We start from the raw sequence: 26,460 nt of genomic DNA, 5'->3' as shown, positions 1-26,460 counted from the left end.
TCCATTCCACACCCAATCATCTCACCACACCCTCCTCCTTCTCTCTTTATTTTCCCTTCCAGTTCAGGATCTGCCAGCTGCAGAGGAGAGAGAGAAGGAAGAAGAAACTCACCATTCCCTGCCCAGTCCCAGCCCCACGCCCAGAGCAATCAACAGGTAGGCAAGCTTCAGACAGGACTTCAGAGTCTTGTGAACAGCAGACAGGTTTGAGCCTAGAATGGAGAAAGGGAAAAAAAAAGATCAAAGGTGAAGTAGGGGAGAGAGTAGGGGAGAACATTTAAAAAAAAAAAAGGTAGGGCCCCATGAGAAATGGAGGCAGGAAATAGCCAAGTTGAAGATTTGGGGGCAATGTGGATGAGGGGAGACGTCACTCATGGAATAAAGCTAATAGTTCCCTGATTCTTCTCAAGTAAGCCTTTCTCAGGTTGTTAGGAAAATATGGTATGGGTGTAGCAGGGAGTTCCCCTTTCTCTTCCCTGTTCCTAGGAAAAGGTGACCTTGAGGCAGGCAGCGGGCGTCCGTTCTGCTCCGCTTTCTCAGTCTTCCTCTTCTGTTTATTTTGTGGTTTTCCTGTGGCTGCCTCTCCTGGGAAAAATGGAGAGATTGCGTGCAGATCGAATTCAGAGAAGAGACTGGGCAATGTCATCTCCACTCCCCCCCCCCCCCCCCATGCTCACAAAATAGACAAGATTGGGTTTCAGATTAAACAGAGGGTGCATGGGAGAAGGGGGTTTCAAATTCCGCAACCCCGTGGTGCTGTCCTCCACTTGGTGCTGAAATCTGACTGCCTTCATACTTGGTGGGTCCTAAGTCCCCATCCTCATCGAGTGAGTCTCCGGCCTCCCTAATTACCTGGCTGGTGCTACCCAACCCCACCCCCGCACACCTAGCGCGGTGGCAGGCGGGAAGGCGGAGCCTGAGTGAGCCCCACCCCTGGAGACTGCGGCTGGGGCCTCCCTCTGCTCTGGCTGGCCGCTTCCTCGCTGCGCTTCTCCTGCAGCCTGGTTGGCACCGGCTGCCACTTTAGCTTCAGCCTTCATCGTGACCCCTATTTTGGCTTCAGCCTCGGACCCAGCTCAGGCTCTCTCCCTACTCGGTTGCATCCTCCCTCCTAGTTCCAGACTTGCTCCAGATCCTGCTCCGAATCCAGTAGCCGCATCCCTAAACCATGGCTGGTCCCTTCTCCCGTCTGCTGTCTGCCCGCCCCGGACTTAGACTCCTGGCTTTGGCTGGAGCTGGGTCTCTCGCCGCTGGAATTCTGCTCCGCCCGGAATCTGTACGAGCCGCCAGTGAACGGAGACTCTATCCCCCAAGGTATCAGTGCCTGAGACGCATGAGGTGGGGGCTGGGGGTGGTGGTGGTGATGGGAACCGAAGGGCTAGAAAGGATGTCTTGAGCAATAGACAGGGCCCCCGAAGATGGATTTCTGTACAATTTGGAGATTCCAGCCGTATAGGAGGAGTAGGGCCAAATTCGTAATGCAAGAACATGTCTAAAGAACCTGTCACCCGACGTCCCTGCCTCCAAGCCAGCTTTGACCTGCAAAGTCTAGGTTCACCCACTAAGCAAATCCCTTATTGCATGACTAAAAACTACCTTTTCCCCCATCTCGACCTAGTCTCCTTGTTCTCCTTAATTCTCCCGAGTCCTTCCCCTCCCCCACCTCTAATGCTGTGCTCACTAGAGAAAAGGTACTGTGTAGGTCTGGGGGAATTGAGGCAGCCACAGGCATCTAGAACTATTAGGGAGGGAAAAAAACAGACCCTGGAAATCCCTAAAAAGATTATCAAGGTTTAGCCTACCTCTAATTCCCCCTCCTTCCAAGGAACAAAGCCAGACAGGGCTCACTGGACAGCTCCCAGCTGACACCAGTAGGTCTAGTCTCCTGTGCCCTCCCTCCATGGTTACTGGGTACCCCCTTCCCAGCGCTGAGTACCCAGACCTCCGAAAGCACAACAACTGCATGGCCAGTCACCTGACCCCAGCAGTCTATGCACGGCTCTGCGACAAGACCACACCCACTGGTTGGACTCTAGATCAGTGCATCCAGACTGGCGTGGACAACCCTGGCCACCCCTTCATCAAGACTGTGGGCATGGTGGCTGGAGATGAGGAGTCCTATGAGGTAGGGGGCCCCTCAGAGTCTCCCTGGTGACCCAAGCCGCCTTCCCGGAAATCCCAGTTCCTTTCCCCCTGGAGATCCCTCATGTCTGTTCCCTCAAGACTCTGGACTGTCTGTACTCACATTTCTGACCCAGTGAAATCGACCTACAGTTGAAGTGTAGGAAGGAGTTCCTCCTTATAACCACCTCTCCCTCTTCACTCCCTTTCAGGTATTTGCTGAACTGTTTGACCCTGTGATCCAGGAGCGGCACAACGGATATGACCCCCGAACAATGAAGCACACCACTGACCTTGATGCCAGTAAAGTGAGCCAACTCTGACACCTGCGATTTGTGCGGCCTGCGCACAGTGCACCGTGTTTCCTGATTCACGGTTATACTGCTGAGCTTTCGATAGCGATAAGAGAAAGAAGTAGCTATCTTGGAGACTAGCAGATATGAAGACAGCAGATAACAGGGACTGTGTCAGGATAATGGGGTTGGGGAGAATATGATCAAAGTACACTTCGTGTATGAAATTGTGAAAGAATATTCTTTAAAAAGTGACGATGCCTTGGCTGGGTGTGGTGGCTCACACCTGTAATCTCAGTTCTCAGGAGGCTCAGGAGAGATCCCCCCGCCCTCCCCCCCCCCCCCCTGCAACCTCAAAAGGCTGTAACCAAAGTGGGAAGTTTGGAGAAATGATCACAATGTCCTCTTCAGTTGCCTGTCCAGTGTGTCCTCCCTTCCAGTGCGTGCTTTATAATCTCTAAGAGCCCCCACCTGTTGTGTGTCTGTGACTTCTCTGTTTCTCTGACTCCTCAGATCCGTTCCGGCTACTTTGACGAGAGGTACGTATTGTCCTCAAGAGTCAGAACTGGCCGAAGCATCAGGGGACTCAGTCTGCCTCCAGCCTGCACGCGGGCAGAGCGACGAGAGGTAGAACGTGTGGTGGTGGATGCACTGAGCGGCCTGAAGGGTGACCTGGCTGGACGATACTATCGGCTCAGTGAGATGACAGAGGCTGAGCAGCAACAGCTTATTGATGTGAGGGGCCCTGGGAGGGAGCTGGGTTATGGGACCAGTTGCTGGGAAAGGGTCAGAGGGGAGGCTGGGCCAGATAAGATAGATGGACTTTGAGAGGCCCAGACAATACTGTGATAATTCTTAAGTCTAATCCCTTTATTCTCCTCAGGACCATTTTCTGTTTGATAAGCCTGTGTCCCCATTGTTGACTGCAGCAGGAATGGCTCGAGACTGGCCAGATGCCCGGGGAATCTGGTATGAGGCTGATCCACCTTTTTTGTTTCCCTTGTGTGTGAGAGACACACACATGCACATACACACACACACACTTGTCCCTCAGTTCTTGTCTTGCCTCTTGATCCCTTTACCTCCTGCCCCCAGGCACAACAATGAGAAGAGTTTCCTGATCTGGGTGAACGAGGAGGACCACACACGGGTCATCTCTATGGAGAAAGGAGGCAACATGAAGAGAGTCTTTGAAAGATTCTGCCGGGGCCTCAAAGAGGTTGGAGAAGGGTGTGCAAGGGAGCTAAGTGGGAGGAAATGAGAAAAACCCAAGAGCAGCATAGGCAGATTGGCTATATCATTTGTCAACCAACCCAGGGTATTTCTGATAGTAGAAAAGGTTAATCATTAACCACGCGAGGACAATAGTTACAAATAGGGTCATCCTTGGAAAACCAGGACGTATAATTACTCTTGAAATAGGAAGAATGTCAATCACCTAAGGACGGAAATAAAGCATAATCTTTGCCAAGTAATGCAAAGAAGGAACCAATGATATGACAAACCGGTGCTGGGGCGGGTGGTGTGAGGTAGGATGTGCAGCTAAGGAGAACGTTTGAGCCTGGGTTGATGTAGGGGGTGAGAGATTGGTATGTTTATAATACATCACCGCAGTCCTGAGCCAAGGTAGGCTTCGTCTCTGGATGCTGTCTATCATTGTAGCTCGGCTTTGAGCTGAGAAGGGGAGAGAGACTAGGGAAGGCAGAGACTGAAATGGCTTCTGTTCTACAATGTATGGTTCTAGATGAGAGGTGAGTTTGTGTCTTATATGGGTTCGGTCTCTATGTTTAATTCTGTCTTAGAAGCTGCCATAGATCTAATCCTTATATATTCTTGTATCTACAGTTTTATTTTTGGACTTGTAAAGAAAGAGAGCTTCCCTTTTAGATTCTAGCTGGGAAGCTTATACTATTTTTGGCAAGGGATGGATAATGTTTTATGAGTGGGTAGAGAAATACTCTTTAATTATATGACTCAGTTTCCTCATCTATAAAGGTGAGATAAGAAGATTGCTTATATTTTAGGCTGTGAGGATGAAATGGCAAAATAATTGTCCTGCAGTGAGTGTTAGCTTCAGCATGTTTATATGATTCCTTCTGAGCTATGGGGTCAGTAAGTGTCAGCTTCAGCATGGTTAGCTTTAGGCTTATGATTCCTTCTGAGCTATGGGGTGTCATCTTTACTTATTCTGGGTAGTGGTCTTTGTATCTATCCTGGCAGACCCCAGTCTCTTCAATTTTAATGGTGGTTAGGCTGGTCAAGGAAAACAGGGACCCCTCTTGTTACCCCCCCTTTTTCACACACGTACATATGGATCTGGCTTCTCTGCTCTACTTTCTCATTTCTCTCTGCTTTATTACACGTGCTCCTTCTCCAGCTAAGAGTAGGCTCTCCTGCCTCTTCCTGTGGCAAATCTTATTATCCCCTTTCTGTCCGAAGGGACCCTCTGCTCTTTGTTAAAGAGATAATTGATGTAAGAAGAACTCATGGAACGATCAGCCATTTCTCTGTTCTGTCTACCACTTCCGTTCATTTCATTGAACGGTCACCCTTAAATGTATTCATTATTCCCTCAAGTTTCTTCCACAATCTATTTGTCCACAGTCTTACCAGTATGCATATAATGCAATATCAAAGTTACCTTTCATGTGTGATGACAATGATTTTTAACAACAAAGAGCATGTCATTCATCCATCCTCAAGCTTCTTGTTGTAGACATTTCTAGAGTGTTTGTATCCCTACGAGGGATATGTCTGCCCCTGATTTTCTCACAGCAGAACCTCTGTTGACACAGGTGGAGAGGCTGATCCAGGAACGAGGCTGGGAGTTCATGTGGAATGAACGCTTGGGATACATCCTGACCTGTCCATCTAACCTGGGCACTGGACTTCGGGCAGGAGTGCACATCAAACTGCCCCTGCTAAGCAAAGTAAGAGAAATGTGGGGTTAGAGAGGGGGGTAGGTGAGAAGTGGGGTTTGATGAGGAGGGAGGAGGCACTCTGGAAGAAGCCAGTCATGTCACATCACGGCTAAAGGACAAGGGCAAGGTAGGAACAGCCCCTGCCTCTGTTGACCTGCCCTGATTTCTATCTTGCCTATAGGATAGCCGTTTCCCAAAGATCTTGGAGAACTTAAGACTCCAAAAGCGCGGAACAGGAGGAGTGGACACCGCTGCCACAGGCAGTGTCTTCGATATCTCTAATCTGGACCGACTTGGCAAGTCAGAGGTGAGGTCTTATGAATTAGGTTGAGGAATTGCGATAAGTCAAGCGAGTGAGCCTTAGGAATGTAATAAAATCTGAAATAAAGTTCAGGTTGAGTGGGGGAGGGGAGAGGAAAAAAAACGTGTTTTCAGAGATACAAGATCAGAAAGAGAAAGAAAGAAACTAAGAAATAAACTCAGGCCAGGCAAGGTGGCTAAGGCTTTTAAGACCAGCAGAGGCAGGGAGATCTCCGTGAATCCCAGGCCAGCCTGGTCTCCACAGCAAGTTCCAGGCCAGTCAGGGTTATATAGTGAGATTCTGTCTCTAAATAAATAAAAAGAAGAGACAAGGAAGCTGAGATAGATGGGGAACTAGAGACCAAGGATGAGTGTCCTTCAGATAGATGGGGGACTAGGGACCAAGGATGAGTGTCCTTCAGGTGGAGCTTGTGCAGCTCGTCATCGACGGAGTGAACTATCTGATTGACTGTGAACGGCGTCTGGAGAGAGGACAGGATATTCGGATCCCCGCGCCTCTTGTCCATGGCAAACATTGACTCCCCATCCCCAGCAAATGAATCAAGCATATTTAATGGTGGCCTGTTCTACTTGCCCCTCACTCCCTGTCCTAGTAAAGACTCCCTATTATGTTCCAGCTGTCTGTGTTCTTTCTATTGGGGTGGTGAGGAGGAAGCAGGAAGTGAAAACTAAGAGTGGGGTCGCCACATATGCCGGGAACGCTGCTTCTCAGGTGGGTGGTGGAACTCATCACCCGTGTCCCTCATCCACTTCCTGAGAAGAATTAGAACACACTGCCATTCACAATATGTTCAGTATGGTGCAAGCTTTCTCCCTCAACTGAAGGAACAGTATCATAGCAGGCAGCCAACAAAGCTGAGGGTCAATGCCAGAGCCCAGGAGGATTGGAACCAGTCATAGAGGCGCCAGGCTGAGCTTCGACCTGTAACGAGACAAGGAATGGGAAGAATATCACAGTCTGTTCCCTGGGAGCCTTTGATGCTGCAAAACGAGCTCTCTGTGTCTAGACCCCTCTACTCCAGAGACTGTTCTGTGTGGGCTGAGGGCCAGACAGCACCAAGTTAGGACTTGGACTCTGGGTCAGATGACAGCTTCTCAAGCTGGGCAGTTGGTTACTTGCCCCATTGTTCCGGGATCTCCTTCCCTTCGTGCTGGGCCCACGCAATTGCTTGCCGCTGCTCAGGACTCAGATAGGCCATTTGCTCAGGTGTGACAGCTACAGCCTGAAAACTAGTGAGACTAGACAGCTGGATGGGGCTGAATACCACCTAGACAGAGACAAGGAGAGGAGTCAGTACATCCATGGAACCCACTGGGACCCAACTCTCCCTGTGTGAACTCTAAAATATTTATTTATTTATTATGGATACAATATTCTGTCTGCATATATGCCTGCTAGAAGAGGGCACTAGACCTCATTACAGATGGTTGTGAGCCACCATGTGGTTGCTGGGAATCGAACTTGGGTCCTTTGGAAGAGCACACAATGCTCTTAACCGCTGAGCCATCTCTCCAGCCCTATAACCTGTGTGAACTCTAGGTCCCAGTTCACCAAAAACTTACTGCAAACTTGGGAGCAGGGATGACAGAAATGGCAAGTGGAGTCAGGCCCTGGATCTGGTCCCGCAGTAATGCTGAAAGAGCCAGGTCCGGGATGCCAGCTGGTGAAGGAAGCAGAATACATCTCACTATCACAATCCACCCACGATGTGGTAACGAAACCCTGACCACTCGTGACAATCAGTGGCCCAGCTTCCCCACCTGCTATTGTGCCAATTTCAGTGAAGATCTCAGGTCCCCAGTTACTAACTGGGCCAAAGCCACCAGGCAGCACAAGGAGATAGGCAAGAACTTCTAGCTGTTCCTCGGAGCACGGGAGATGCAGGTTGCCCAGGAAGAGAGCTGCTTGGCTGTGGAACAGTCAGAAGAAAGGGAGGAGAATTCAGCATCGATGATGGAGGAAGAGACGAATTCAAAGGGACTCCCTTCATGGGCCCACCCCTGTGTGAACCTGTCTCCACCACAGCACCGCCACCCCAAACTTTCCATAGGTAACCTAAACTCCCAGCTGCTGATATGCTGTAATTCCTCTGGCCGCAGGCCGCAGAGTGTGTGGCCCAGCGCTGTCAGATAAATGAAGTCCAGGTGGCTCACACGCCGACCACTCTGCCGCAGGAAACTGGAGACCACGGAGCGGAGCTGGTAGGGCACAAGATAAAGAGATAAATCATGGGGAATTAATGGATGGGAAAATGGTGAAGTGGAAGGGCTACTGGACTATATTGACTTGTTCTAACCATCAGAAGATCCTATAGCAGTGGAGGAAAATCAAGGTAACATCCTTGCCCTCACAACGATACTAGGCGGAGAAAGGGGCTAGCGGATACAATGTATCCAGGACCTCCGAGAACAAATCACAGAGCTCCTAAAGTCACTAATATAGAGCATCAAGAAAGGAAAAGCTGAGTGCGGTGACACACTTGCAATCCCAGAATCTGGGAGACAGAGGCAGGAGGACCAGAAGCTCAAGGCTATCCTCAGCTCTGAAAGAGGGTCAAGACCAGGGTGGGCTACATATGACCCTGTCTACAAAAACAAAACAACCGAAATCAAGAAAAGATAGAAAGAATGGCCTGAAAGTATCTCAAGAGGAAATTTCATCCCTCGGGCTTTGCTAACTTAGAGGACTAGGTCTACAGGAAGGATGTCTGGGACAAGGCGAAGAAGGTGTTACCTGGGCAGAGCTCCAGCCGTCTATTTGCCCCAGACTGCTGAGCACACCCCAGTCCACCAGCGTAAGCTCTTGCAGCTCCCGCTCTCCCAGACCTCTCAGGAGCCGGCCCAGCTGCAAGATCTGCTCAGGACGGAATCCCCGAGGGGCGCCCCACAACTAGGAGGAAGACAGGGGCGATGTGAGTAGAAAAAGCACCGGACTGGGAGTCAAGCACAGCGTCTTGAACTTTAGCCGTGGGACACCAGTCTGATCTCACTGGCCTTGTTTTCAGTTTCCGCAACAGAGAAATGAGAGTTTCCCTGATTTAGGGGTTACTGAAAGGCTGGGTTCTCCATTCTAGTTGAGAGCAAGCTCTAGGCCATGAATTTTAAACTCTGTACGTACCAGACCCCTTGAGGTACCTGCTAAAGTGCAGATCCCAGATCCAAACTCCAGAGATTCTTAGTCTGGCATGGGACCCAGCAATTGCCTTTTAAGAACCTGTTCCTTGGGCACTTTTGACAGACGTTCAGTTAGGCCCTCTGCCTATTGTACTACTCTTTCTTCAGGATCGACCCCTCGACCTTCCACTTAGAATCCAAACCTCTCACTTTCACCTTCTGCTTCCCCACCTCTTACCCAAGTCTCCGCCCCCTTATGTCTCATATCACACCCAACTTCCTCATGTTTTTAATCCCTCTGGCCCTATTAGCCTTTCCTTCCCTAACCTGCTTGGCCTTGCCCATGGCTGCCTGTAATTCCTCGAGACCAAGTCCTGGATCTCCAGCAAATAGTGACAGACAGTCTTCAAAGTCTGCGAGTTCCATCTCTGCGATCTGTGTGGCAGACCAGGCTGCTGGGAAGGTGCCCCGTATGTCTGCACAGCTTGGTACGGGTTCTGAAGGCAGAAGGCAGAGACAAACGGTCGGTCTAATACTAAACTATGCCTCCAGTGATACCTGCAGATTGTTTAACCTTTGGTGGGCAGAGCCATTTGGGCAGCGTGGGTTAGGGAACAATGACAGTTAGAAATATAGGGCTCAAGGGGCATTTGAACAGAAGCGACTGGCTATCACGAGGCCATCCTTTGCTAAATGGAAGACAGAGGAGATTGCTTAGGTGTTTAATGAGAGCTGAATTAGAACCCACTTCTCTAGCCTCATGATGTCTCCTTCTGTCTAGGAATTTTTCCCAGCAGAGAGCGCCACACTTTGCCAGTCAGAGGGAACAAGAAAAATTGTTTTGTTTTGAGGCGGTGTCTCATGTAGCCCAGGTTGATCTTAAAATCTGCTATGTAGCTAAGGCTGACCTTGAATTCCTGATCATCCTAACTCCACTCCCAAGGGTTTGAATGACAGGTATGTATATCACCACACCTGACTTTAAACATTTAATGGGTTATAAATTCCCAGGATTATAGACCCTGACAACTAGAAGAGACCTTGAATATCATCTTCTAACTCTTGTGCTTTACTGATGACCAAAGCTCAGGGAGCAGGAAAACTGCTCGGAAGGTCCAGCGCACCTAGAACCCAGCCTCCCACCCCACTGGGGTGTCCGTGAGGGAACCCAGGGCCTTGTAAATGGCAGCCGAAGCTCAGCCACCCACAGTCACCCCTCCAGGCTTCCAGTTGCCTTCTTTGCCTTGGCGCCTTCTCCCACACGCCCTGCTGGAGGACTTGGGAGCTTCACCTTGGACACCCTCGGCAGCCGGCTGCACAAGTCCAGCTACTAGAGCTGCTTTCTTATGGGCAAGCTGGGGTCCCCCACACAGATGCCCCACTCTGCTCTGCTCCCAGCTCTGCTGCTTTTCCAGAAGCCGCTCCAGGGTCTCTGGGCCCAAAGCCTCCTGCAGGAGAGAGTAGAGGGAAGGAAAGGCAATCTGGCAGTCAGGGCCAGGAGCTATAGTTTCAAGATCCTAGCATCAGGGCTTGGGGCTCAGGCCTGGAGATGCTGAAGCAGGGCTTCCACGAGTTTTAAGCCCACCTGGGCTACAGACCTACAGTCAGGCCTGCCTGCCTGTCTCAGAAAACCAACCAAACAAATAAAAAAAAACCCAGCTGGGCGGTGGTGGCACACGCCTTTAATCCCAGCATTCGGGAGGCAGAGGCAGGCAGATCTCTGAGTTCGAGGCCAGCCTGGTCTACAAGAGCTAGTTCCAGGACAAGCTCCAAAGCCACAGAGAAACCCTGTCTCGAAAAACAAACAAACAAACAAAAAACCCAAACAAACAAAATGGAAAACAAAAGCTATAAACAAGTCCTGCCTTTGTTCAGCAGCCTCCCCAGACACAGACTGCCCTTCCTTTGTCCTCTATGACCTAGCTCCCAAGAGCCACCCCTCAGTCTCCTTGTTCCTTCACCTCACCCTGGGGATCAAGGAAACAGCCTCCGCAGACAGGGTGAATACGAGGCGTCCAGCTTGCTCTACTTCATCCCGGCCCCACAACTCTGGCTTCCTAGGGGACAGATGGGACAGCATGGAGTTGAGTGAACTGGGAGAAAAATAAGACATTCTGAGATTGGGGACTCAGGGTACCTTTAAGCATATGGAATGGGATGCAATCCTGGCTGATGGTCAAGGACCTGTGCATAGGCTGCTACCAAAGGGCCATACCCAAGAACAGGCTCCTGCAACAGCAACCTTCCCAGTTCTGTGGCAAATGTCTCTCCTAGGCAGAAGCCCTGCAGCTGACTGAGCTGGGACAGTAGAATTGGTAAAGGGATCCGTCGTGTGCTCTCTGTTCCCAGGAATCCAACCAAGGGGCCCAGTGTATCCAGCACTTCTTCAGAGATCGGGGTCTCCTTTGGAGCCTGGAGAGAGGCATCACGCCTTGGACAATGCACCGGACCCACAGTACCAGACACTTTGAACAAAACACCAAGTCCCTTGACCCCCCCTCCCCTCCTATGTGCAACTCAGCAGCCATGAAGGGCATTGCTCTGTTCACTGCTTTACAAACCGAGTGAGCTCAGCCAGAAGCAGAGAGAAAAACCAAGAGGCAGAATCCAAAGGATTTCTTAGACTCCAAGGGACACGAAACATGAAGGAAGTTGATCAAAAACTCAAGAGGCAGATCTAGAAGCCAAGGCCAGTGAGTAGGTTAGCAGTCTAGGGCTTGGGCCTAGGAGTGAAGGAGCGCTGAAGAGGGGCAAGGGTCACCAAGGACAGCAGATCTGAGTCTGAAGGGATGAGCTCTTACCAGGATTTTTAGGGCCCGCTCTGCCAAGGCTGCCCGGCGGAGTGGGGTCAGGGCCAGCAGCTGCTCTGGAGCACCTTGGACCAACTCGACCACCAACAAAATGGAATCACCGGACAAGCTGTCCATCAGCTGGATCCTGTTATTGAAATTTGACAATGGTGATATTCAAATGGAACAGAGCCAAGCTGAGAAGGGATCGACAAGCCTCAAGTCCCTAATATCAGATCTCAACTGTGACTCTACGCAGACCTGACGTTCAGCAGTCCTGAGCCAGTTCCCACCACACACGTGTAGGGAGAGCTCAAGGATGGGGTGGCTGTCTCTAACTCGCCTTGGAAACAATCCTACCCAATGCGATGAACTCAAAAGCCCCAGATATTAAACACTGTTCAAATCTCTTAGCATTCCAGGAACTCCGGTTTTCTGACTCATGGTCCAAGGTCTTCTGCCTTGGCTGGGTTCTTAGAGAATCAACATAGTTAAATACATTTAAATGGCCTTTAAAAGGAATAAAACAGAAATCAGAAGTGGTACCTGTACTCTCTATCTAGAAAAAGGCCAAGTGTATGAGAACCAAGGAATCTTGCAAACATGTATGGGCTTAGCTACTTTGCCATCCTCACATATCCAGGAAGTCTTTCCCACCTCTCACTTGCAACTCAGATGGCAAGGAGCTGGGAAAATGAGAAAGGAAGCACATGGGTAAGGTACTCATAAACTAGAGACTGGAGAGATGGCTCCGTGGCTAAGAGCACTGACTGTTCTTCCAGAGGATCAGGGTTCGATTCCCAGCTCATAACCATCCAGACATCCTGTTACAGGGGACCCCACACTGTCTTCTAGTCTCTGTAGGTAGCAGGATGTACTTGGTGTGTAGAAATACATGCAGCAAGATAACCATACACATAAAATAAAATAATAAATTATTAAAGATGTAAAAAATAAAAAAGTTGAGTGTGGTGCCACATGTCTTTAAGCCAGAGGCAAGTGGATCTCTAGGAGTTCCAGGCCAGCCTGGTCTACACAGTGAGTTCCAGGCCAGAGAGACCCTTTTAAAAAGATACTCATAAACCAGAATATCAGGGATGGGGGAGCCTCTTACTAGCCTTCTCTCCCCAGTTCATACTTGAATCTTCTCTCTAACATTCCTTCCATGGGATCATCAAGCTTAGGTTTGGATAGCACAAACTGATCAGGAGCTCACTACTTCAATTGCATTACATTGTGCAAAAAAAACTTTAAACTTTTATCTTGTTAATCCTAGTCTTGCCCCAATTGAACCACTCACAAATAAACCTATACATTTCTATTTGCTAGCTTCTCGGGATCTTGGAGGCTTTTTAAGACCCTTCATCCCCTGCCCCCATCCACTCCTCTGAACGTACTGAAAACACAGTGTGCTAATCAGATTATAATCCTCTAGGGAAACAGACCATTTCCAGGCAGTGGTGGTGCACACCCTTAATCCCAGCTCTTGGGAGACAAAGACAGACGGGCGGATCTCTGTGAGTTCAAGGCCAGCCTGGTCTACAGAGCGAGTTCCAGGAAAGCCAGAGCTACACAGAGAAACCCAGACTTGAAAAACAAAAAACAAACAAACTAAAAAGATCATTTCCTCCTTTATTTCAGTTACTACAATCCATTAATGTAGCCTAGATTTTTCCTAAATTCACCTGATGACCACAACACAGCATTGCCAGCCTGTGTCAGGGCATCATCTACAGTCCCAAACAGGAGTCTTTCAAAGATGTTTTACATATCCATCCACTCCCAAGAACAGCCCTGACAAAGGGCTACCTCTTCTGGGTATTTCCCAAGAAGGAGCAGCTACTCAAAGGTGAGTGTTCTGAGGCCCCCATATCTCCAGGCAGGCACTTACGGTAAATCCAGGAGTAGCTTTGTGTCGAGCTCATTCAGTTCTGGCCCCAGGGTAGTCAGCTCTGGCTCTGGCATTGTCATCCTCCGCTGTAGCTCTGCCCAGATACAGGCCCGCTGGGAGGTATTGAGCAGAGAAGGCAGGGTGAAGACAGAGCTGGGCATGGAGGCTGGGATTCTGAGCCCAGGGTCCACACTTCCCACTAAAGCCTCCCTCTCACCAGGCTCCCTCGAACACCAGTGGGCAGTTGGTAGAGCACGTGTACCACCGCGAGGAAATCGACCATTGAGCTGATCTGCTGCAGAAAGTCACAGGACATGCCCCCTGCCAGGTTGCCCAGAGCCCTGCGGGCATTGAGTGGGAAGATGCTCTTGAACACATGTAATGGCCTGCCTGATCCTTAATATCAGCACTCTCCACACAGAGACTGTGCTCATTGATAGTCATCTACAGCTTGTGAAATGTTTGTCCATAGATAACATCATTGGCTTCCCATACCATCATCGCTGTTTAGCAGCAAGAAAACAAAGATCTACAAAGGTCAGGGGATATTCTTAACATCAGTCTACTGGAAGTAAGTTGAGACTAGAGCTGTCTTCAGATTCCAAAGCCCCTGCTTCTCTTACTGTAGGTGTAAGTAAAGTGATACCTACTTCTTTCTCTAGTGGCTCTAAAGTCACCTTGAATTAAATTAGGAACAGCAAATGTCTATTAGGAGTTTCTACTGAGCCAGGTACCATGTGAAGGATATTATGTGCCCTAATTTCATTCAGTTTTCACAATAACTTTATTTTAATTCTCATTATATAAAAGGGATAATCTGAGCTTAGATTTAGAGGTTTGAGTCTTGGTAGCAAGGATGTGACATAAGCCCAAGTTTTCTGAGTCCCACAGCAATAATTGGATATCTGTGGCACCAGGGAAGGGAAGGAGGAAAGCAAGGGGGGCAGGGAAGAAAACCTGAATGCTGGCAAGGCTGGAATAATAGCCCACCCCTGCCCCCCATCACACAGCATTTAGTGAGCACTTAATAACATCAACAATAAAACCAACTGAATTGAACCAACTGTCTAGCCCAAGCTACTCACTGCAGATTCCTGAGGGTCAGGTTGGTAGGCACCTGCATCTTCTTCCAGAGAAACTGTGCCTATAGACAGACAAAGAGGGAACAGCTTCCCAGCAGAGGTACTACTGTCCTAAGGACCTCAGAGGTGAGCATGAGGACTTATTTCTTCACTTTGTGATTCCTACCAGTTCCCTTTCCCCAGAGTCCTACTCGGGGGGGGGGGGGGGGGGGGAGGGGGAGAGAGGGAGGGAGAGAACGCAGTGATAGGGGATAAGTTATCAGAGCAAGGGCTGAGTAAATGAAGTAGAGAAAGCATCGAGGGTGTTCCCGTGGCAGAAGAAAGAGTTACCTGCTGCTCAGACCAAGGCAGCTGCCGATAGCGCCTTCGGTTTGCCAGAAGAGCTGCAGTATCCAGCTGTAGAAGCTTTAGTGGGAGCAGGGGAAGCAGGCAGTCTGGCCAAGTGGTGGGGCTGGGCTGCTGGCAGTGATGGGTACAGCAGTGCAGCGATAGGTGAGAGGGTCAGCACTGGCTCTCAGAGAAGGGCAGAAAGGGATCAAAGCCAGGACGGGGTGGAATGGCATTTGCCATTGCGGCAATGAACACTTAGGTGCCCTCACGCCGCAGGCTGCTGCGGTTGTGTTGAGCTAGGGCTGAAGACACCTGCTGAACGGAAGTCCCTAGCTTCTCTCAGCCTCATTCTCTTTATCTGAAAGCAGGGGGCTGGCCCGGAGAATCTTGGGCCTTCTGGCTTTGACCGTGTGGGATAAAGGGAGCAATAATATTCTGCATCTGGAACTGGGATGTTGTTAAGATCTAGGTGGGCATGGAGTTAACCTCAACTCTCAGAGCTTCTGTAGGGGGAGTCTGTGAAGCAACACCAGCCCGATGAAACCACCCAGAAGATGGAGAGGTGCTCAGTCTGGGGGGTCCCACACGTACCTGACCAGGAATGCACACAGTTGCGCCAGCACCTGTTGTACCCATATTTTTAACACCATCTTTTACCTGCACGAGAATGAGTAGTATCTGTGTGCATGTGTACACGAGAGCATGCATTCGCATGTGGTCTCTGACCACAAGGAAGGTGTCCGCCCGCTATGTCCCACCCATCTTCTGCTTATCTCATTCTCCTGTTCTCATACCCGAAAGGTCTGCAGCAGTGCAGCGGTCTGGCAAGCTGAAAGCCTTGACAGCTCAGGGCCCAGGCAAGAACAAGCCCCAACCAGAACTCGTTTAGGGATGGCCTGGAGTGTCTGGGGACTGAGACCTGGCAGCAGAGGGTGCAAGGAGCAGAGTTCCTCCAGGGATAGCTAAGGAATAAGAGACAAGCGATCTGAAGAAGGGAGGGGCAGGATGTTGGCGATAGTAACCCTGTACAGTAAGAACAACAGATATGAGGGGAACTGACAGGGAGGACAGTGCTGATGCAAGAGTCATAGGAACAGAGCCCAGAGCCTCTAGGGGATACTGAGAAGTTGATGCTACTCACATCGTGCCTAGGGAGGAGCCTTCCAAATAACAGAACAGCCTGCAATGGGATAGAAAATGAATCAATAGCTCTCGGTTCCCATCAGCCAGATCCCAAACAGGTCCCTGGACCTGCCCTCTAAAGCTCCCAGTTCCCTCTCAACCATCCCAGGAACCAACCTCTCTGAGGGGCCTTATTGAGCTGAGAAAGGGGAAAGAGGTTCACCCACGGAAGGGAAGGGTTGATGATATCGCTACATGTGATTCTCATGACTGGGGCTTCAGGAGTAAGCCAAGCCCACCTGGGCAGGTGTGACACTGGCTCCCCGTAGGGCAGGAAGCATGGCTCTAAGCTGGGGCTCTGAGAGCTCCTGCAGGAAGCGGAGGCCCAACTGGGGAAAGAGAGGTGCCCAGACCCGCAGCTCTCGGGGGCTTAAGACAGCTCCTCCAGATGAACGCAATACTCCTAGAAGTTCATATGCCACCTGGAACAGAGGAGGTCTTGGGGAGAAAATACAACTGTATCCAGGACTGTCCTTCCAAACTCACATCTGGATTTACCAGGGCTTGGGCTAGTACTTGAAACCAGGGATGAGACCAGAGTGGACCTGGTTCAAGATCATAAAAGGAGTCACTGGGTAGGGCTAGGAAGAGGTGAAAAGAGGCGAGAATGAGTCGGCACTGAGCAACAGAGATGGCAGGGATCGGGATTGGGAACCCACGCCACTGTGCTTAACCTCGGTTGGTACAACTGGGCAAGTCACTCGTACAGTCCCTGGGGCAGTCAGGAGTCTTTCCCATTTGTACCAAGGGGCTCACCCGTCCTTCTGGGTGGAGGGTCCCATTGGCTGCACACTCCAGCAGGCCCTGTTCTACCGGCCCCATTGGATCACTCAAGGGCACCAGACTCTGCAACTCCTCAGGACTCAGGAAACATGCTAGGGACCCAAGCCTGAAGGAAGCATGAAGTTGACCTTGATGTGGTCACCGATACCATACCCAGGGGTGAACTATTTGGTACGTAGAGTAGGCACACAAACTAAACTAGGAAATGTGAGCATGATATATCAGTTTCCCTCTGAGCCCCTAGATCGCTATGTCCTCCTCTCTTGCCCCTTCCTTCCTAGGGGACTCTCCCTGCTTCTTTTTTTTTTTTTTTTTTTGGTTTTTCGAGACAGGGTTTCCCTGTAGTTTCTAGAGCCTGTCCTGGAGCTAGCTCTTGTAGACCAGGCTGGCCTCGAACTCAGAGATCCGCCTGCCTCTGCCTCCCGAGTGCTGGGATTAAAGGCGTGCGCCACCACCGCCCGGCCCTCTCCCTGCTTCTATACCATCTCCACGCTGGTTATGGTAGATTCCACCACGCACCTGCGTACTTGCTCCTCCCCATCCTCCATGCTCTGGTTTACTAGGCTACGGAGCACATGTCGGGCATGCCCTGGCCCAAGACCTGCCACTGGCCAGCTGTCCTCCAGAGCCTGGATCTGAGATGGGGAAGGAGAGGTGGGGTAATGGTGAGACAAGGACCCCACTAGGAGAGATGCTACTGACTCCCATTCCATTGAGGAGGATGGTGTGGTCAAAGAAAGATGATTCTCCTACCTGGTGAGGGCTGAGCTGTAGAAAGTTCTCCAGTGGAAGATAGGGAAGCAGAGGCAGCACTGCCCACAGCAGCTCCTGGGGCCAATCAGGCACTTCTCCAAATAGCTCAGGGGCCAGCAGACGCTTGGCCAGGGCCTCCTTCTGTTCAGGCTTCATTCCTGAGCTGTGATCCCGGATGGCTGCCAGGCTAAGGAGAGTAACAGGTGCTAGCGTTTTTCTTATATCCTCTCTGCTGCAGTCTTGTCACTGTGGACAGGGAGGGGAGCTCTGAACGGGACCTCTGCAGGTGAACGGGGTTGACCTGACTCTGACAGAGGCAGGGGTGGTGCTTACACACTGTCATTGGCCAAAAGCGATGGTGGGAAGCGCATCAGGTCAGGGACAGCCAAGAAAGGGATGAGCGGTGACAAGTCTATGAAGAGCTGGGAGGTGAGGCGTGGGTACCGCTGGAGCAGCAAGGCCGTCAGGCGACCCATGGCCTGCTCCTCAGACGGGGGCACCTGTGAGAACACAGAAACCCATGCTGCCTCTGAGGGCATCCGGTATCTTTGCCGCCTCCTCTTTAGGGTTCCCCTTGTCACTGAAGCAATCCCCCAGAACACGAGGGTCTGGGGACCTTTGATCTCTTTATTCCTTTTATCCCTGCTCCCCTTCCCTCTCTGCCCACCTTCAGCTGAGCCCAGGAACGATGCAGGAGTGTCAGGAAGCCCTGGGCAGCCTCCATCTCCGCTGAGAGCACCAGGTGCTGAAGATCTTCTGGAGGCATGCGCAGGTAGGCCTGGGAACAGGAGGCGAGGGGGGTCTGACCTCAGTGAACAGACATCTCAGCCACAGCTGTCCCTCGGCCACCCAGGCGTCCCTCCACCTACCTGCACTAGAATCCTCAGGGCCCAAACAGTCTTCTCCCTCTGCAGTAGTTCCCACAGCACAGGCTGGTGAGAAGAAAATGCAGGAAGAGCGCTGTCTTTCTGATCCTCCTCGAGCTTCCCCAGGGACTTTAGCTCAACTTGTGGGGGTGCTTGCATGCCCTTCCTCTGAAGTTAGTATGCACATCTCTTCAGACGGTAGGCCCCGTTCAGTCCGGGGCCAGGTCCTATCTTCTCTCGTACGGTCTCCTACACCAGGCTTATAGTTGGCTCCACAAATACATGTAGGCCTGAACCAAACTACAGTCACTGTAAATAATTCCATTTTGCTCAGTCTAAGGCTTGAAAAAGTGGCCCTGACATGAACTAACAAAACTTCACAAAGTGCCTTTACATAACAGATAATCAACAAACTAGTGATGAAATTTAACACACTGTTAGCTCCTTTCGTCACACGGAAAGAAGCCCCAACAGGAAACCATGGCTGGCCTGAGGTCAAAGTAATTTATGCGGCAGACGAACCTAACCTGTCTTCTAATTTGCAGTCCCTTCAGTCTTTCTTTTTCACTCCTACGCTCCAACCCACGGCTCTCACTGGTTAGGGAGAGGATTAAAATCCTGTACTTCCTGTAGCAGGCCACGGGAGAATCACAGAGTGTGACAGAATAATGGAGTTTATCGCATGCTTTTGAAGCATGCACTAGGCTGAGCCCGCAGCATGTTGCGTTCCATGGAGTCTTCACAACTACCCTAAAAGTTAATATCTTTTTTTTCCACTCAGATTATAGATGAGAAGACAGAATGACCTGCCGAGGTTGGCAGCCCAAGCCAGCCCAAGCCAGCCCGGCTCTACAGCTCTGTGCTCTCGTCACTCTGAGTACGAGTTCGACACTACCCCTCGCATTAGAGAAACGTCCTGGGGTCCCTTCCCTTGCTCCAGGGCGTTTGTACTCGTAGGCAGTTCACTCACGCTGAAGCAGGAGAGGAGCTCCACCTTGCTCAAACCAGAGCCGAGACTGACGGTGGGCTCTAAGCCTGTTGGGGTTGGCTCTTCTCGCTGCAGGTACTCCCCGACTGTCCTCAGCACACTTCTCCTGCCCTCTGGGCGGAAGGCATCCCAGAAGGAACAGTTGTCTGGGAGACTGGAGAGCAGCAGAGCTTGACCCAACATGCCCTGAGTCTCAGCACCCCCAGCCCCTGGTCCCAAAAGGAAGGTCAGAAGGCGCAGGAGATAATGCAGGCGTGTGGGGTGGGCGAGGGCTGGCACGGAGGCCTGGCAGCGTGGCAATTGGGATAACATGCCAAGCAGAAAGGGACCAGGAGCCAGACAGAGTGGGGATGGTCCCAGAGGTGGCAGGGAAGGCAGCAAGGGGCCCAGCATGCCTTCTAGAAAGCACGTATCATTGCCTCCACGGCTTATTCTGCACTGGCCTGCTAGCCAAGCCCAGAAGGGAACCAAGGCCTCATACATGGTGTCATTGGCACAGACCATGAGCAGGAAGCTGCCCCCATCCGGGCAGCGTTCTCCACAGGGTCCAACGTGGCAAGGTGGGAAGTCAGTAGGATCCAAAGTGGGACCTTGGCATACATGCTGCACCCAAGCCTGGTTCCGGGGGGGCACAGCCTGCAGACTCTCCTCCACACATAACCGTTCAGCCCACAGTGTCTCATTCTCCAGGAAGCAACCCCAGAAGATGTCTGGGGTAAGGGGCACAGGGACCAAGCCATCTGGGCAGCTGGTAGGGGGTGGGAGCAGACCAGCACAGAGTTGTTTTACCAAGCGACGGTTGGGGCCAGACAGGGAAGAAAATGAGAGGTTACCGCAGATCATATCCAGAAATTGATCAGGAAACTGATCGTGGCAGGCCTGGAGCCAACCTTGGGCACGTGGTGCCCATGAGACTGCATACCATATAGCTGTCTGGCAGATGACAGCCGTGCTAGGACGGGGCTGTGGGGTGGCAGAAGGGGGCGGCGGGGTGGCAGGAGGGGGCGGCGAGGTGGCAGGAGGGGGCGGCGAGGTGGCAGGAGGGGGCGGCGAGGTGGCAGGAGGGGGCGGTGAGGTGGCAGGAGGGGGCGGTGAGGTGGCAGGAGGGGGTGGTGGGGTGGGAGGCTTGATGTGCTGGCAGAGCAAGTAGATAGAGAAGTTGGAAATGCTGTAGGGTGGCTCTGGGCCTGAGTGGTTCTCGCAGAGGGCCTCTATAGAGATGGCTCGCCGCTGCCGTGGGCTGATGTGAGCTGCAGGCTGGGAAGCCCTGGGCAGAGGCACACCTCTGCTCAGGCAGTGCAGAAGGGCAGGGGGTGGTGGTGCTGCTGCTGAGAGAAAGCCCAGGGCTTGGGCATCCCAGGAAAGGTTGTTCCGCATGCCCCTGGGTGCATAGGAAGGAGCAAGCAGGATGGGATCAGGCCACATTTCCTCCAGTTGAAGATTCTGAACCTAGCTCAGCACTCTCTAGGGGGTGTGACCAGCATAGGCTTTTCCTGGCTTGAATACTGGGATAGAAAGGACACAAATCTATGCTGCCAAGGCACAAAACTGCCTGGTACAGCCTACTTCCTTTCTTCATCTGGTTTTAGGAAGCTTAAACACAACACTTGTTTGACCTTCATATCAGGAAATCATCCTGACAACTGAGTATGTCCAATTGTGCTCTGGCATTGTCACACTGAAATAGAGGAGCCCAGGCATCTGTGTGCTCCACTCCAGTCCCATCTTTACTATCGACCATGTGTTAGGCACTATATGCCAGACACTATTCTAACTGGTTTATACTTCATCAACTCTCTCTCTCTCTCTCTCTCTCTCTCTCTTTCTCTCTCTCTCTCTCTCTCTCTCTCTCGTTTTGTTTTAGTTTTCTGAGACAGGGTTCTCTGTGTAACAGCCCTGGCTATCCTGGAACTCACTCTGTAGACCAGGCTGGCTTCAAACTGAGACCCGCCTGCCTCTGCCTCCCGAGTGCTGGGATTAAAGGCGTGCACCTCCACCACCGGGTTTATTTTATTCCTCACAACAACTCTACAGTAGTGATTACTTTGTTTCACAAACGGGGAGACTGAGGCACAGCAAAAGTGATGTGTCCAAGGTCACATGACAACGAGGAAGGGGAGTTAGAAACCAACCCAGGCATCACACTCCAAAACCACTAATCCACACTCCTCCTGATAGCTGTCTGACTTCTGGGGGCTAAAGCCTTCAGCACGCCACCTACAGACTGCTCAGACCCAGCTCCCCAGAAGTGGAGGTCTCCTGTTACTTACCATAAGAGCAGCTGTTGAAGGTTCCCTAGGAGGGAAAGAGCAAGGAAGAAAACAAGCCTAGTCATAGCTTCTTTCCCCGCTACAACCCAGCCCTCACCCTGGCAGCACTTACCTCCCTGGCACTGCCCATTGGCATCAGGCTCTGGCTGTCCCATAATAGAAAAGACCTCATCTTGCAAAGAGTGAGTGACACGGAGCAGCCCCTCCTGGAAGGCAGCATAGAGGGGGGCCCCCACCGTGCGAAGCAGACCACCCCAAAGAGCCTCCTCAGAGCCCAGATCTCCTGTTGGGGTAAGCAAGCCCAACAGACCCTGTAGAAGCTGAGGCGCTGGTTCTCTCCCATCCAGACCCGTGGCATTGGTTGGGTCCACACTGGGCTGCAATTGCACCAGGGCCTGCCAGCGTGTACCCTCTAACAACAACATCAGAGAAGGCAGCCAATCAGCAGCCAGGACACAGTCGGATGGCCCATCACGGGTGCATGGGGGCCTTGTGGGAGCAGAGGGCCCTCCAGGAACTAAAGCTCCCAACAGTACCTCTACAAGTCCACCCAGGACACCTGCTTGGTGCCCCAAAAAGTCCCGGGGAGTCTGTTCCTGTCCCAGGAGCGCCAGTACATCTCCCAGAAGCCCTAGCATGGGCTCCCAGTCTGGGCTACCTCTCAGTGTCACGAGGAAGTCATGAAGTCGAAGCGCAGGGGGCTGGAGAGGTGGGGGCTCTCCCACTGGTCCCTCCCCCATCCTCCCAAGCTCAAAAGAAGAAGAAACGTTGGCCAGGAATGCAGAGAACCGTGCCTGGCTGAGGGAACGCTGAGGAGCTTGGTCCAGACTGGAGATGAATGACTTCAGAAGGGAGAGAGCAGGATCCAAAGACTGAGGCCCAGTAGGGGCCAAAGTCACTATAAGAAGAGAGATGAGAAGTCACTAAAGGAGAAAGCCTAAAGCCCAAAGTAGCCTTTCCCCTCTGCACTGCTGAAGATAAGGTGAAATGAGCTGACATTAGCCTACAGCAGTGTTCCTCAACCTGTTGTAGAAGGACACTTTCACAGGGGTGGCCTAAGGCCATCACAAAGCACAGACATTTATAATATGATTCATAGCAGTAGCAAAATTACAGTTATGAAATCACAATGAAAATAATTTTACGGTTGGGGGTCACCACAACGTGAGGAACCGTGTTAAAGGATCGGTGGATTAGGAAGGTTGAGAACCGCTGCTCTTCAGTGAGTCTTGGTCTGCTTTCTGAGCCTCAGTGCCACCTGTAGCACCGATCTCTGCCCTCTTCCTTGTCCGTTAGCTGGTATCTAAGTGGCTAACCTCCACACTATTACTTACAGACTTTTTTGTTTTTGTTTGTGTTTGTGTTTTTGTTTTGTTTTTCGAGACAGGGTTTCTCTGTGGCTTTGGAGCCTTGTCCTGGAACTAGCTCTTGTAGACCAAGCTGGCCTCCAACTCACAGAGATCCACCTGTCTCCGCCTTCCGCGTACTAGGATTAAAGGCGTGCGCCCCCACTACTACTAGGCTTATTTATAGACTTTTTAAGATAATGATTCTCTATATAATCCAGGCTGGACTCAATTCTCAATCCTTTGCCTCAGAGTGCTGGACTCACAGGCACAAGCTACCATATCCAGCTAGCCTGTACACTCTTGCCTCGTTGAAGGGAACGGTGAGGCTAGTGAGACGGTTCGGTGAGTAAAGGCATCGCTTGCCAAGCTTGGTGACCTGAGTTCAAAACCCAGAACCCACCTGGTGGAAGCCGAGACTCAAACCCAGTAGTTGTTCTTACCTCCACCTGTGTGTCATGGTGCCTTGTGTGTGTATGTGCACGCAGAGTTTTAAAAAGAGGGGAAAGCTTGTTCTCTCTCTCTCTCTCTCTCTCTCTCTCTCTCTCTCTCTCTCTCTCTCTCACACACACACACACACACAGTTTTTAAAAGATGGGAAAGAGTATTCTCCTTCATGCCCAGCCTACTTCATGACTCACCTTTGTGTGAGAGCAGCAGCGGCAGCAGCAGCAGCGGAGGTGGCAGGGGCCAGCGGCTCAGAGCCATGTTTCCAGGTGCACACTTGTCCTAGAGGTGAGTGCTGGTTATTCTCACCTTGAAGGAATAGCCAGGTGAGGACAGGGCATTACAGGCAGCCTGTGGCTCCTCCGACACTGTAGTATGGCTTCTCAGAAAACAATATCTGTAACCTGACATCAGGTTTGTCACCGGAGCCACTGAATACCTGATCCTTTGGCTTTGGGAGAAGGGTGTACTTCTGTTAGAGGGACCAATGACAGGGGATTGCAGAGCCCTCGAAGTATTAGCCAAGGAGAGAGCTTGAGTTAGGAACGAGAGAGAAGTAGGTATACCTGGGAACAGGAGACTAGAAATGCAATCTGGGGATCTGCAGGAAAAAAAAGTAAAATGCAGAAAAATGCAAATAAAGAAGGTACAAAAGGAGCTTGAGAGGCAAAGGAGATTTGAGGAATTTGAGAAAGGAACTGGGCAGTCAGCGATGAGCAAAGAAAAGATATTGGTTAAGATAGATCCGTTTCAAGGGTGGAACACTCTGAAAGAAGAGAGCTATTACTTTAAATTTGCTATCTAGAATCACACAGTATTGGTGCTGAAAAGATGGCTCGGCAATTAAGGGTGTATGCTGCTTTTGCGGAGGAACTGAGTTTGACTCCTAGCACCCATATTAGATGGTTCACAACTGCTTATAACTGCAGTCCAGGGGAATCTGACGTCTCTGGCCTCTGGGGACAACTACACTCATGTGCCCATACCTACACAGAGACAACACACACACATACACTTAAAAATAAATCCTTAGAATCCTGCAATATTAAGAGGTAGGCAGGACTTCGTGAACCCATAGGTAATTAATAGGTAAGGAAAGAGACCCAGAGAGCTGTGACTTGCTGATTAAGCCATTCAAATACTGCAGTTTCTCTTTCTCTCTCAAATTAAACTCCCTACACATGGAATCCTGTTGATGGATTAGAAAGACTTCATTTGAAATGAACTGATCTGGTGACTTTTCTTGTATAAAAATCCTATGTTGTGAGGCTGGAGAGATGGCTCAGCAGTTAAGAGCACTGACTATTCTTCCAGAGGACCCAAGTTTGATTCCCAGTACCACATAGCAGCTTGCACCATCTCTGATTCTAGTTCCAGGGGATCTGACCTCTTCTTCCAGCCTCTGAGAGCACCAGGTATGCACAGGGTGCATTGACATACATGCAGACAAATCACCCATACTTATTATTATTATTATTATTAGTAGTAGTAGTAGTAGTAGTAGTAGTAGTAGTAGTAGTATCATCTTATTTTTTCAGACAGGGTCTCTTTATAATAAATTTTGTTTTGTTTTTATTTTTCGAGACAGGGTTTCTCTGTGTAACAGTCCTGGCTGCCCTGGAACTCTCTATGTAAATTAGGCTGCCCTAGAACTCAGGGATCTGCCTGCCTCTGCCTCTTGAATGCTTGGATTAAATGGACATGCCACTGTTCTTTGCCATACACTTTTTTGCAATTTAAAAAACAAAACAAAATCAGGCCAAGGTGCTGTGGTGCACACCTTTAATCCCAGCACTGCGTAACAGCCAGGACTGTTACACAGAGAAACAAAAACAAAACAAAATTTATTCTTATTTTAAGTGCATTTGTGTTTTGTCTGCATGTGTCTGTGTGAGGCTGCCATGTCTTGGAGTTACAGCTGTGTGCTGCCATGTGGGTGCTGGGAATAGAAACCAGGTTCCCTGAAAGAGTGGTATAGTCAGTGCTCTTGATCACGGAGCCATGCCTCCAGTCCCCACATGCCCTGCATTGTAACCACAGCTGGAGCCTGGGTTCTTTGCCTAGAAACTTCAGTGATTTGTAAGTTCCTAATATGGAAACTTTGTGAACACAGTTTATTTCCAGAAGTTGAAGATCAAGTGGCTATGTGTCTTGGCAATAGCGCAGAGGGGACTCGGTTTCCCAGGGGGGTAGTGCAGACCCTGGCCAAACATTACAGTTGACAACAGCAGTTTCTTAGTCACGGGAGCTGAGACACCATTGTCTCTGGAGGCAAGGATAAGGTTGCCCTAGCTACGTTTCTGGGTTGCTGCCTAAACCTCAGCAAGGATGAGCTAAGCTAGGTTTTTTTTTTTTTTTTTCAATTTGTAGACATACTTGGGAAGAAGGAATCTCAATTGAGGAATTGCCTCCATCACATCAACTGGTGGTCCTGGGTAGTTTCTTATAAGCAATCTGAGCAAGCCATGGGGAGCCAGTTATGAAGCAGCATTCCTCTCTAGTTCTGCTTCAGTTCCTACCACCAGGTTCCTGCATTGAGTTCCTGCCCTGACTTCCCCCCTCAGTAAGTAAGGACTGTAAGTTGCAAGATGAAATAAACCCTTTTCTCCTTAAAGTTGATTTTGGTCAGTGTTTTATCAGCAATAGAAAATCAAATTAGGACACCAGCATAGAACAGTAGCACCCTGTCACCTTGCTAACCGTGCTCACTTAGTGACCTCTTCACACAGAAAATGGAGAGCTTGGTCAAGGAGAAGCCCTTTAGATGGCAGGGACTGTTTCTCTGAAACAGAAAACAGACAAACAGAAAAAGTGGTATAACTGTCGCAGAGCCCAATGGCCACAAATGTCTTGAACCAGGTCGGCCAGCCAGTGTGAGTTGGTTCTGCACCAACAGGACCCTCAAGCTTCACCTTTGAGGGGTTCCCACAGGAAAGTCAACCATCCCAGACTCCTTAGCAGGT

General features: G+C 50.6%; 2 protein-coding genes across 5 annotated transcripts; one reads left to right on the top strand and one right to left on the bottom strand.

The window, feature by feature from the left end:
* Positions 1-1,168: 1,168 nt before the first annotated feature.
* Positions 1,169-6,174, top strand: LOC119815109 (creatine kinase U-type, mitochondrial). 3 transcript variants are annotated; one of them, XM_038331293.1, is made up of 9 exons: positions 1,169-1,314; positions 1,927-2,125; positions 2,334-2,429; positions 2,928-3,149; positions 3,298-3,383; positions 3,510-3,633; positions 5,210-5,344; positions 5,517-5,642; positions 6,058-6,174. In XM_038331293.1, exons 1-9 carry the CDS (start codon positions 1,169-1,171, stop codon positions 6,172-6,174), a joined length of 1,251 nt encoding a protein of 416 aa, XP_038187221.1. The 3 variants fall into 3 exon arrangements, with proteins under 3 accessions (XP_038187221.1, XP_038187220.1, XP_038187222.1); XM_038331292.1 differs by having other exon boundaries at positions 1,834-2,125; XM_038331294.1 differs by lacking the exons at positions 1,169-1,314; positions 1,927-2,125 and having other exon boundaries at positions 2,419-2,429; positions 2,972-3,149.
* Positions 6,175-6,489: 315 nt separating this feature from the next.
* Strc (stereocilin) lies at positions 6,490-23,758 on the bottom strand. Of its 2 annotated transcripts, XM_038331269.1 has the most exons (30): positions 23,692-23,758; positions 21,817-22,602; positions 21,705-21,729; positions 20,559-20,815; positions 19,417-20,411; positions 18,450-18,512; positions 18,248-18,358; positions 17,914-18,080; positions 17,581-17,767; positions 17,347-17,462; positions 16,801-16,933; positions 16,284-16,466; positions 16,004-16,042; positions 15,657-15,824; positions 15,454-15,519; positions 14,863-14,988; positions 14,536-14,594; positions 13,668-13,791; positions 13,451-13,563; positions 11,572-11,707; positions 10,986-11,182; positions 10,737-10,827; positions 10,062-10,218; positions 9,098-9,267; positions 8,391-8,546; positions 7,713-7,855; positions 7,418-7,566; positions 7,220-7,317; positions 6,777-6,924; positions 6,490-6,578 (listed from the first exon to the last, which is right to left on the bottom strand). In XM_038331269.1, exons 1-30 carry the CDS (start codon positions 23,756-23,758, stop codon positions 6,490-6,492), a joined length of 5,319 nt encoding a protein of 1,772 aa, XP_038187197.1. The 2 variants fall into 2 exon arrangements, with proteins under 2 accessions (XP_038187197.1, XP_038187196.1); XM_038331268.1 differs by having other exon boundaries at positions 19,417-20,815.
* Positions 23,759-26,460: the final 2,702 nt, after the last annotated feature.

The sequence above is a fragment of the Arvicola amphibius genome, chromosome 5 (genome assembly GCF_903992535.2).
Source record: "Arvicola amphibius chromosome 5, mArvAmp1.2, whole genome shotgun sequence".
Taxonomy (NCBI): Eukaryota; Metazoa; Chordata; class Mammalia; order Rodentia; family Cricetidae; genus Arvicola; species Arvicola amphibius.
This window is presented reverse-complemented; position numbering and strand designations above follow the sequence as displayed.